This window comes from Olea europaea, unplaced genomic scaffold (assembly GCF_002742605.1).
Source record: "Olea europaea var. sylvestris unplaced genomic scaffold, O_europaea_v1 scaffold1540, whole genome shotgun sequence".
In the NCBI taxonomy this organism is placed as follows: domain Eukaryota; kingdom Viridiplantae; phylum Streptophyta; class Magnoliopsida; order Lamiales; family Oleaceae; genus Olea; species Olea europaea.
In genome coordinates, this window is record NW_019232992.1 from 94290 (window position 1) to 106481 (window position 12192).

The 12192-nt window shown below is 34.7% G+C and overlaps 1 protein-coding gene across 1 annotated transcript; it reads right to left on the reverse strand.

Moving 5' to 3' along the window:
• Nucleotides 1–3567: 3567 nt before the first annotated feature.
• LOC111376635 (UV radiation resistance-associated gene protein-like) lies at nucleotides 3568–11818 on the reverse strand. The gene is made up of 6 exons (XM_022999605.1): nucleotides 11325–11818; nucleotides 9294–9500; nucleotides 7159–7339; nucleotides 5798–5946; nucleotides 5262–5489; nucleotides 3568–3843 (listed from the first exon to the last, which is right to left on the reverse strand). Exons 1-6 carry the CDS (start codon nucleotides 11514–11516, stop codon nucleotides 3727–3729), a joined length of 1074 nt encoding a protein of 357 aa, XP_022855373.1. The 5' UTR covers nucleotides 11517–11818; the 3' UTR covers nucleotides 3568–3726.
• Nucleotides 11819–12192: the final 374 nt, after the last annotated feature.

The following is a 12192-nucleotide window of genomic DNA, read 5'->3' on the forward strand; positions in this document are numbered from 1 at the left end:
AGGACAATCTCTTTCAACTATGTCCAAATTATACTACAGTTAAAACATATTTTATTTTTCACACTAGCCTTTGACCTATACACGCTAACAATTTCAAATAATGACCACAAGGAAAGTACTGACACATAATTCATACAGAACAGTCAATTAAATTTTCCTAAGGTCGCATGCAATTCTATCGGTGTAGAAAAATTGGTGACAAATTCACATCGAATTTAAGGCAATTAATTAACATGTAATTCCTAGGTCTAGCAACAAGCAATGATTACCCCAAACCTAATTTCACCCCACACGATGACTTCTAACGCGAAAAATAAATAATTATCCTACACATTCATTTAACTGCAATAATAAAAAGCAAAGAATATGATACCGAGCAGACCACATCTAAAGGTCCGTAAATATCGAGACATGCAAATTTATCACTTTAGGACCACCACTATTCGTCCTAAAGTCTCTGAAAACTGCAGCAACCAAAAAATCACGATCGAGTCCCGAACGCTAGAAGAACAACGCTGTCCAGATTCTACTGCGTACCCTGAAATAGAAAACTTTCAACACGAAAAATGTCAGAAATAATGTAAGGAACAAACTGCATGAAGAGACCGTCATCAAACAATGCTCCACGCACCCGCACGCACCGTCACTCTCTCTGCAAGTGGGCTTCATGCGCCGTTGCCACGCGTCGCCGTATATGACACGCACCCTCCTGAAGGGTTCACCTCTTCCCGTATGTCACGCCGGTGGTCTCCGTTTCCCCAAACTCCTCCTGGATTGATCAGAAAATGCAAAAAAACTGAGAATGATTTTGATAGTTTTTGGACAGCTTTTTCGATCTGATTTCTGCTGTGATTTCTAGACTTTTTTTGGTATGTTTTACAAGCCAAAACCACCACCTTGAAGTTTTGATACCAATTGTTGCGAAAACTCTCTTGAAAGATCTTCAAATCGGTGATTTTTGGGCTCAATCCAACATACCTTTCTCAACCAACAATCAGTCCAATCGGCCCCAAACCACAACCAATTGACTCACCTTGGTTTCTATTCAATCTTACCCACATAGGACAAGAAATAATGATGATTGTGTGATTTTGAGAGAAAAAAAAGAGAATCTCGGCTGCCCCCTTTTGTGTGAGAAAAAAAGGTCTTCAGAAGTGTCAGAACGCTTGTATAACGTGTGTAATTGGTGATTCCTTCATAGTATACCTTTGTGGTGTCTTCTCCTAGCCTTTGTGACCACAAATTATCATCCTTTCTTGTCCTACGCAGGTAAGATTGAATAGCAGCAAAGGTGAGTCAATTGGTTGTGGTTTGGAGCCGACTGGACTGAATGTTGGTTGAGAAAGGCGCGTTGGACTGAGCTCGGAAATCACCGATTTGAAAATCTTTCAAGAGAGCTTCCGCAACAAAAACCTTGTATTCTTCTTCACAGTTTCAGTGAACCACTATAAAAAATCTGTGCTCATTCATGATTTATTTTTGGCTGTTTATTATAGCTCTTTAGAATAGGGATCGGGGCTTAATAGGGAGATATGTACATGTAGCACAACCATTATTTTATAATATTTGGCACGTTTAGAGTGAGTAAACACTTGCGTGCCCGTAGACTATGAAAAATTAGATCTTCCATCCCTACCATCATACATTCGGCTTCTCTATAGTACGCCGTGTAACTGCTGTATCAGGGTGGACGCCATGTATCTACCAACCACGGAGTAACTTCTCTTTTAGCCACTTGTATTGATCACATGCAATGGAGAAGCCGTAGATTCAGGCCAGGCGTATTACAGCGAGAAATGGTGAATGGTAGCAAGTTGACTCATTTATACCCGTTTTAGTTTTACCATATGCAGCGCATCCACCAAACACGACAAAATGTATGCCCCCAGAATTGAAAGAATAGTAGAAAGGAGACAAAGATCCACTTCCTTCATGTGGAAATGCATATCGAGAACTATAGGATGCAAAAGTCCGATTTTCAGCTTGCAATTCAATTTCATGATCTCATTCAAACTATGTCAAGTCGTTTTGTTCATTAAGAAAGTTGGTTTTTATGTTTCTTGGTTTAGAGAATATAAATTAAATTAACTAACTACGTGTTAATTAGTCCAGACAATTAAAAATTTATTCTTGGGTGATAAATGGCTGAAATTTATACGTATGCATTAGATATAATTGATCTTCTTTAATGATATTCAAAAAAGTAATGTTATTTACAGTTGCTCACTATCATAGTCGTCTTATGTGGCATACATGTGGTGGTTAGTGATTTAATACATTAATGTAGTAGTTTTTTATTATCTTAGGTAACAAATCACTAACTGTCACATGTATGTCACGTAAGACGACTACAGTAACGAGCGACTGCAAATAACATTATTTTATTCGAATCTCAATTGTATAAGATGCTTTTACATAAGTTCCATATTCTGTATCTTATTGATCTTCGTCACGGAGAGCAACATTCTTTAATAGGTCTTCTACTTTGTGCATCTTTTCCATAACATAAATCAATTGTAGGATAAATTAAATTTTCATTATATTTATGAAGGTCGGAGTTGGAACGCTTCAAAACTACATCTCAAGTCTTGGGATGACCTTAACGAGCTCTGGTATGTTATCGTCAAATAACATTGACGACACAACGCCAGATGCTTCACGCAAAAAATCTACGGTTTTTCAATCCAGAGCCTGTCCAAGGTGTAACTTTGTTTTTCTACTAAGATTATTGAAATAATTATATAGTGTTAATTCTCAAGTCGAACTACATTTCTTTATCACACATATTTTTACTTGTATCATCATCTTTATAATAAGAGACTTTGAATTCTTTTAGCTCATATCATCGTCTTTATGATTTGTATATTGGTGATGATTGAATAAGCAAGTCAATGTGTCGAATTAAGCACTTACTCACTGAGATAGCCATTGAAGAAGCAAATTCAAGGTCTGTCGAGATGAAAATTTAAATGGTTTATAAACACTTCCAAACATATTGGACTCTTTATCAAAAATCAATTTTTTTTATGTAAATTTAACATTAATATAAAAATAATAATAAGAGAACAATCATATTGTAATTTTTTTACGTGATAAACTAATAAATCCGAGTTAAATTGTACTTGCATTGAAATCAATTTTTTTCACTTTTTTCAACTAGTTTATGCTTGAGTTGTGATTGACGAACACTCCATAAACATCTTTTTCGGAACTTGAGCTTTGAAATAATGGGAATCAAACATGACCTCACTTATTTATGATTATCAAGTTTCGTAAATGATTTTGGAACTTTGTAATGTAAAAAATTGGAAATGTATATGTGAAAGTTTGGTTAGAATGACGGACGTTGAGTCGAAAAAGTTCGAACATATATAGTATTGAAAAAAACTTTTAACACTTAAATGAAGTATGCAAGACTTTGTATTGAGGTCGACTACGACTAGAGAAATTTTCTAATGCTATGAGGGAATTAGCTGGGGCCAGACAATGTAATGCCAACTCAAGTTTCCAACCCTGGTCACCACCCATCAAGGTTAAATATAAATACAAGTACTGTAAACTGAAAAATGAAAACCAAAACTGGATAATTCTTATCAAGCATGATTTGCATTATCCAAAAAAATGGACCAAGATTTATGCCATGGTGGTGCTTAAAATATTGGCACCTCTGTAAGAATACAACCAATCCATTTACAGAAACTAAAAATAAATTCTGGCAATTCAAACTTACATTTCTATATATTCTGAAGACAGGATAGTCCTCAAGAGCTCCTTCAAATTAGCAAGAACATGGCGTGGTCCTAAGCTCTTGACTCCAATAAAATTCAGGAGCTGCTCTAAATCCTACAAAAAGGTTTTCGAGTATAATATAGAGAAGGTCATCAACATTGGCACAGAAATAGCACTGTAGTTTGTGATGAAGTCGATTGATATACAGTTCCGTATCTAATAAAAATCATGTCGGTGGATTGAAAAGGATAAATGCATGTATTGATAAAATTCAGTACGTACTCCAGAGATCCTCTCCACAATCAAATGCAGATACAAAAAGTAGATAATATCATCGTTTAAGAAATGATTTTCATAGAGGGAATTCCGTGCATGATTATGATATATTAAGGCTTATGGTACTGTATCAAGTATCAACAGTACAGATGCTTTAATGTTGGTTTTTTCATATTAGGGAGCAAACTACTAATGCAAAGTTTATCAACGGGAAAGTAGGCGAGAGAATAGATGATAAAAGAAAACTCAGATGGAGGGAGGCCAAATTTAGTTTTCATTTTTGCTACTCCACCTCACCTTCTACAACTGGCTCAAGTCCAATCTCTGTCAAAGAAGACCAAAAGTGACATGAAAAACCTTTGCCCTGGGGATAAGAGAGTTTTTGAGTGTAGTAGGTCAAAGGTTTCCTTGGAAAGTTCGAATATTCTAAAGACGGTTTTCAAGTCAAGTGGGACAACCAAGAGTTTGCTGGAGAGACTTTCAAGAAGAAATAAACTGGGTCAAAAGTATACTACTTGACATTCCTACAACAGAAACCCGGACTTAAAAAGCCTTGGAATCCTTTTTGCAGGGTGCTATAATTGTGAGGAGTGATTTACTCCAGGGCAGTAATACGTCACTGCAAGTATAATGGACTCAGGTGAAATCAGAAATTGTTTCAACATATACATGCCACCTAATCAGAATAATAATTTCTCTATGACAATTCCAGATCATATTGGAGTTCCGAGAGAAAGATAAAGAAGAAAAAGAAATAATAGCCAATTAACAATCAGGATTCAGTCAAATGTCAAAGTTTTGTAAGTAACACACAGCCTTATTGTTGTCAAATTGTCATATAATAGATTGGTATACCAAGGTTTATTCTAGTCAATCTAATGCCACTCGAATTATTGATTCTAAAATCAATGATATCATTAATGGATATAATGATATAAATCTATATATGCTTTCCAGTCGAGAAAATCCTCTGCATAATATAAGATTATCCACAGAAGAATATGTACAAAAAAAGTCAGAAGCCAAATAATGAGCTCACACCAACATCTAGATCTACATCCTTGTGCAAAAAGTACAAAAATCAGGATGGAAACAAAAATTTACAAGAAAAAGTTATATGCCCAACTCTGTCTTGTATCACAGAAAAATATATTCATGTATGATCATTAGTAGAACATCTCTTATAATGCTCCAAAAATTTTGAGTTTGTTTCAACATAGTTTAATCCACAGAAAAATTAAAAAAGTACTACACACCTTATTTAGCAAGAACACAGCATAAGCTGCTCTTGTCGAGTCTTGCCCTTCTAAGAAGAGAGGGAATTCTACCGGCTTCAAGCTTGTCGAACTTATTGAATTAGAATCTGAACTGGACATTGAATGATCAATTGCAGGTGCATAATCACATATGTATGATCGAGAACCTCCTAGCCGTAAAGGATAACGCAAAGGAACTTGTAAATAAGAAGCAATGAGTGAGACAGCCTGCATAAACCACAAATGATCATGATTAATAGATAATAAATCGCCAATTATTGCGATGAAAATTGGCAACTGCCTATAAAAGGAGTGCAATAATCCACGAAAGAGCACTTAAATCCAAAACAGGTATAAAATAGTTGCCAAGTTGATGACAAACTCATAAAAGTAACTGATCCCAGAGACATGATAACGCATAACAATTCCCAATATATTTTAGTTGTCCTATCACAAGTCACAGCAACTAAAGCAGATTATGATTGAAAAGATAGATAACTTCACAAAATTGTGCAAGGCAAAGAGGAAGAACACACATGTGCTACATATCCCAAGGCGGTCGAAGATCTCTGAACCTCCTTCTTATCAGTGAAAAAACTCATCTTCGTAGAAGGGATCACAGTGAGATTCAGACCTGCGATGGTCAACGAGCCTTGATCAACAGGTTTTGATCCAGATGGAACACCTGAAAGTAGTGACAAGATGCACAACAGAATAGAGATTAATCAAAATAAACCAGCCAATTTAAGGAATTCCAAGCTGTAATAAATATGGCAATAACCAAGACCATCAATTTCAGTAGGAATACTTTTATATAAAGCAGAGTCATCATATGCTGCTTGCACTCACTCAGTGCTTATATCAACTTGGATATTCAAGTTGAAATCTGTGAATGAGGTAATGAGATTACAAAAAATGTCGAATAATTCATGGAAACCTTGACATTCAACACCTGAGATAATCAAGAAGCTATGTAGAAAAACAATCCTAACGAAGCCAAGGGAGTCATCCATACAACAGCAATATTAGAGACGCAACCTATGCATCGCTCAGTAATTTCCAAAGATAGTGAATTCTTGGTGCTTGTATGTTGACTCTGCAAATTCAGCAACCTGTGTATGAATTACCAAACAGACCAGACCCTTCTACTTTCTTACCTATCAGAGCATGAATTTAACGCATCATTGGTTTAGAGGATTTCCCAAATTTTAAGCCTTCAGGTTGCAATCTTTTAAAGGCTGAGCAAAATAAATACAAAGTGAAAACAACCAAACAAGGGGGAAAAAAAATTAATAAAAAAATACACCAGCAAATAAGTCATTTGTAATGCTATAATTTTACATACTTTCAAGCGCACACTCGTACAAATATGGCCACGAATATATATCCTTTTTATTTTTTTCAGTACAACATAACATGAGATTAGTCAATTCATCCATTTATGCTAAAAATGCTGGATCTAGGTAAATGTAACTTTGCAGCAACTACTTCATAACAAAACTTACCATCTCTATCCTACGAAATGAGGCATATGTTGACGTGATTGAAGCAAATATATGAATGTTATAGCTGTGTCACTGGTCACGTTTACGTTTTCATTTTAAAATAATTGGAGTAAGTCCTATCATGGATTCATCAATTTCTATGACATTAAGGCATATGACTTATTTTTGGTCTAAAAGAGGTAGAAAATAAAGAGTGACTGCAGAAAAAAATAAGCAGACCACTTGTTACTGTATTTGACTCACAACAATCAAATCTAAATAAACGAGTATGCATCTTTCCAACAGTTAAAGAAAGTTATTGGCTTATCCGTGGTTCAGCAAATGTAGAAATGTATTCATCTACATGACATGTTAACAGTTTTTGTGCTCTAGCTACACATAAGATCCATTACCTGATTTTGTACTGCTAGTGAATGATTCAAGTTCCTGCTCAGGAGCACGTCCAATTACAAACTTCACAGGATAAAGCAGTGAAACCTGTGATAACATATATTGTTGCCTCAGTCTCAATAACTTCTGCAGCTTGTTTAGATGAACATAGCCTTTTTCTCCAGTAAGTGACCTATGTGAGTCCTGCATTGAAAGCATAAATTAAGTTTCAAATATGCAAAAGTAATTTAAAGTTAATGCAACAATTTAAAATCTAAAAACTGATAACAAACGTGAAAAATCTTTCAACAGCTTATTGTGTAGAAAAGATCCTACAAATAACTGCGAAATAAAGAATAGAATTAATCATTAGAAAGTAAAAAAATAGAAGATGCTAGATGCTCGAACAAATGGCCTATATGCTCATATGGGTGATTCAAACTTTTAAGTAGAAACATCAAACATTGTACCAGAACTCAAAAATTGAGAGAAAACCCCGAAAAGAATTTGAAGAAAGAAACGAAAGCACGAGCCAGAAGTAAATTCAGCTAGAAGACGACTCCAAACACAGTCTTTTTCTTTTTAAATCTAACAGAAATAGCATGAAAAAGCTTGTACAACCAAGCCCAAATCTTTCCTTGAGAGAAATCTAATTTTCCCTCTGGAGCAACACATACAAAATTCCGGGTTGGTAAATACAAAGCACAGCCATGACTCAATTTATTAGGAACTAAATGATAGATCAGATAGAAGTAAAACTCATATGAGACATTGACTGGGTATCGAATGTCCAAGAGAGGCATAATTATCATCTCAGAGTCTGTACAAAAAATTCTATATACCAACTTCCGCCAGGTATGATTTGAACCTCTATTCCACAAGTCATCCATGTACCATCAGAACCACACATACATTATTCTCAATCCAGAGAAGATGTGTTATGACACAATGGAGGTTCAGAGGCGAATAACAAAAGAAGTAGTAAATGCAGTAATGCAATCACTTTCAACAAGTACTACCCCAACTAGGAGCCTCGCACTTATATATTCTACAAGTAATACACTCCCATGCTAAATCAAAACTATGTTCAAATTTGGTACCCCACATATCAGATTGCTGGAATGTAAGGAAAGAAGGAAACATGATCTTTATCTTCGTGACATATCCAGAAATTCACTAAGGAGCCCTTCAATCCACGAGGAATATGAATAAACTTTGGCATTTTGTTAACTGATTATTAATCTAATGCATGTAATTTAGCTCCTATAAGTAGGGGCTTAAACACAAAAAGCAAAGGAAGTTGTTTTGTGACAAGAACCAGTTTGAACTTTTAAGTATATTAGAAAATCAAAACTTCCAACAGATGAAGCAGCGATCTAACTGTCAATTATACATCACTGCAATTTTTTTCTCCACAGAACTTAAACCACAAAAAGAAATGGTGGCAAACATCCCAGAAGCCAGGTGAGAATAAATTCTTTTAGAACATGATGATACGAGGTATCGAAGATTAAATTTTATGAAAAAGTCACACATTGGCCACTCCAATTATTAATCAATTATGTGAGGAATAAATATCTTTAGTGGTCACCACGAAATACCATAACAGACATCAATAGTTTGCATACTGATTAATAATCTCCACTCGCTTTTCAAGAACCCTCAAAATGCAATAGAGCAGCACCAAAGGTACATACACCAATACATGTCTCCCTGCACCCCGTACAAACATGTCAGACAATGTCCTACAAAGGCAAATGCCACTCTTTCAATGTATTGCCTTTCCAAAAAAATGCACATCGAATTAATGATTTGAGTAAGAAGTATTTTCAGCGACAAAAAAGGTTTAAGGGCTATGATTTTCAATTAGGCAAGAACAAAAACTACAAAAAATATGGAACTTTAGAACATGTTACTATTTCCATGTCAAGAAACTTGGAGATGATGATAAAGAGTTGTTATAGGGATTGCATCTAGGGTAGTAAAATAGATACAAACAGAGTAGACATGATACGAGAGCATAGATTGATCTCAAGCTTCCCAGAAAATAAAAAACAAGTCAAGTGATAAGAGAAGAACCAATGCCCAAACTAATCTTGAATTAAGGAAAGAAGAAACAGAAAAGAAAAGTCCTAGTCACTGTTGTAGACTGAGTTACCTGCATGCGTTTCCTGGCTTCAGAAAGAGCAGTTCCAGCAACCAATAAAGATCTAATTTCAGAACTAAGTCGTTCCTCCTCCTTTCTTACTTTCTCCTCTACTATCTTTGAATGCATTGACATGTTTCCCATCACCAATTTACGAGATTCCAATTTTTCATTCATCTCGTCAAGCTCATTGGACTGGCTTAATGATTCAGCTTCCACCTGTGCACATTAAAAGTAATCACAAAGCACAGGAATTATAAAACTAAACAATTTAATTGAAAAGGAGAAAGCAAAATAAAGGGAATAAGAGCAGTCTCTTCTATACTTTCTGATATAAGTACTCTTTTCAACTAACAAGAAGTAGTCAGAAAAAGTAAATGAAACTAAAACTATATTGCACACTCTTTTCTTCAGTAGCTACAACTACAAGGGGGACTTTTGTAAAATACTAACTGAAGTAATTGTGTTTGTTTAATTACTTATGTCAAACAAAATGAAAATCAAGACAAAAACCATAAAATCATTAAGTGAAACGGATGAGAAAAATTCAAATAAGGGCCTGTTTGATAGGCTAGTTGCCATGGAAAATGGAAAACATTTTTGATTTCCACCCAAAAATGCATGTTTAATGGCAACAAATTTCCACTGAATTGGTTTTCTTGGTACAACCCTTTTATGCACCATTTTCCACCTTTTTAAGGAAAATGTTTTCCCATGGGTTGGTGGTTTTTCGTTTTCCAGCAATTTTTTTTTTTTCTTTTTTTGTGTGCAATTGATACAAATTCTATCCCCAATTGTAACAAATTTTATCCCGACAATTTCTATGAAAAACAAAGCCAAACGAATACCAAAAGATCCAAAATTTCAATATTTTCTGGGTGAAAAATTATATCAATCAAACACATTTAATTAACAATTCTCAGTAAAACAAGTTATAAGCAATTTAATTCCCTGAAATTCGTTTTCTTTCCACCCAAATTCTATTCTTGCAATCAAATGGACCCTAAGTTCACTTTTCTTGCGACATATTCTGTTTGAAAAATCTCATTACCACTTTTAATCACAAATGTTGCTTCTGACCAGTTATCCAGCCAACCGTTTAAAGAATAAAGTATTAACTTGATTCACTTTTCTGAACAAAAATGAGTAAACAATGTTGCATAAAGCTCACTTATGGACAGTTATTCAGAATGATTTGCAGAGTGTAACATCTTCTAGATTCTGATGGAGTTGCACCTTTCATCAACAGCAGAATGATATACAATAAATCGAAAATATCAAATGCAGAACATTGGATTATACATTTTAGTATAAATATCTTGTCCGTTCCGAAGACCATATAAAAAAATTCCTACAGTAACAACTTTTGATACACTAACAACTTTATAGTTGGAACAGTAATTGTATAAATCCGTGATTTAAATGTTTCACATAACCATTTTCAACAAGTGGTATCCCTTCACTATTAATTGTCATCCCTGGATGGCTATATAGATCCTTGCAATTGCTTGATCTAATACTTACACCTATATAAACAGCTTCACATGATTGAGCACAATGGGAAACGGAAGACCCCCAGTTAATGCAAAAGGGTACGAAAAGAATGGCTATGTAACAAGTGTTTAGCATCCCTTAGGGTCATCACTGCCCAAACTATTAGGGCCAAATTAGGGTACCTGAGTCATTCCCTTTACACATTAAACTACAAGTAAAAAAATGCGAGTTTAATTCCATAAACTATAAAGAAAAATTAGTCATGCTAAAGTATCAAAACAATTATCAATTACAGGCAGTCAATATCAATTTTAGTTTAGAAAAGACCCCAAAAAATATCACTGATAATGGAATAATCATCACTACTAATATAACGTCCAAATACAAAACCACAACAAAATAAGCTTTATTTCACCCCAAAAAAATTAAAAGTAAAAATAAAAGATCATCTCTAAATCAAAAGGTGAAGAATAATACAACAGAATTACTATCAATTCCCAATCATACAATTTAAACCAAAGTAGAAAAGATTTGGGATAAAGTGCATACTTGGGTAAGGGAGTGGAGTTTCTGTTCAAGATTATTTTTCTTGCGCTTTGCTTCTTCAAGTGCGGACGTCAAACTGCAGAGTCGCGCCAGCTCTTGCTCGTAATCCTCCCATTCTATCACCTTCGGTTCTTGATCTTCTTGTCCCTTCTGCTTTTCTTCTTGCACATTCACAGTAGGCTTCTTCGATTCCATTCACAATTCACAATCCAAAAATCATCAACAATATTTAATTTCAACAATAAAAAACGATCTTCATGGTTGGCCCACAAGTTCTTCACCATCGTAGTACGGATTTTGGGGAAAATTTTAGGGTTCGGATGATGTTAATTTAAACCTCATTATATGTGGATTAAAAAACTATGAAACTATTAATCTTTGATTTTCACAAAATGCTGGAGATAAATGGTTGTTGAAATTGACAAATAGAGCACGTTCTTGTTTTTGGAATTACTTCTCAGAGCCCACTTTTCCCTTTCCTTTTTATTACTCGGGCACATACGTTTCTTCCTAATGATGGAAAATAAAATCCTTTATAATCCAATGTTTTTACTATAAAGGCCTGCTTGATTGTAACATTTTCTATGGAAGATGTCACATTCAATGAAATCAATTTCCACTTTGACTGTTAGATTCGTACGTGGAAATGGAATTCAAATTCTTATGTACAACCATTTAAAGCACGTTTTTTGTTAATTCTATGGAAAACTAATTCTTATGGGTATGGTGATTTTTTGTTTTCCAACTTAGGTGGAATTCCTTTTCCTTTTCTTTCTTTGCAATCAAACGGGGCCTAATTGTTAAGCTCGACAAGATATATGTGTGTGTGTGTGTGTGTGTGTGTGATATTTGAGTCTACATTTGCATGTTC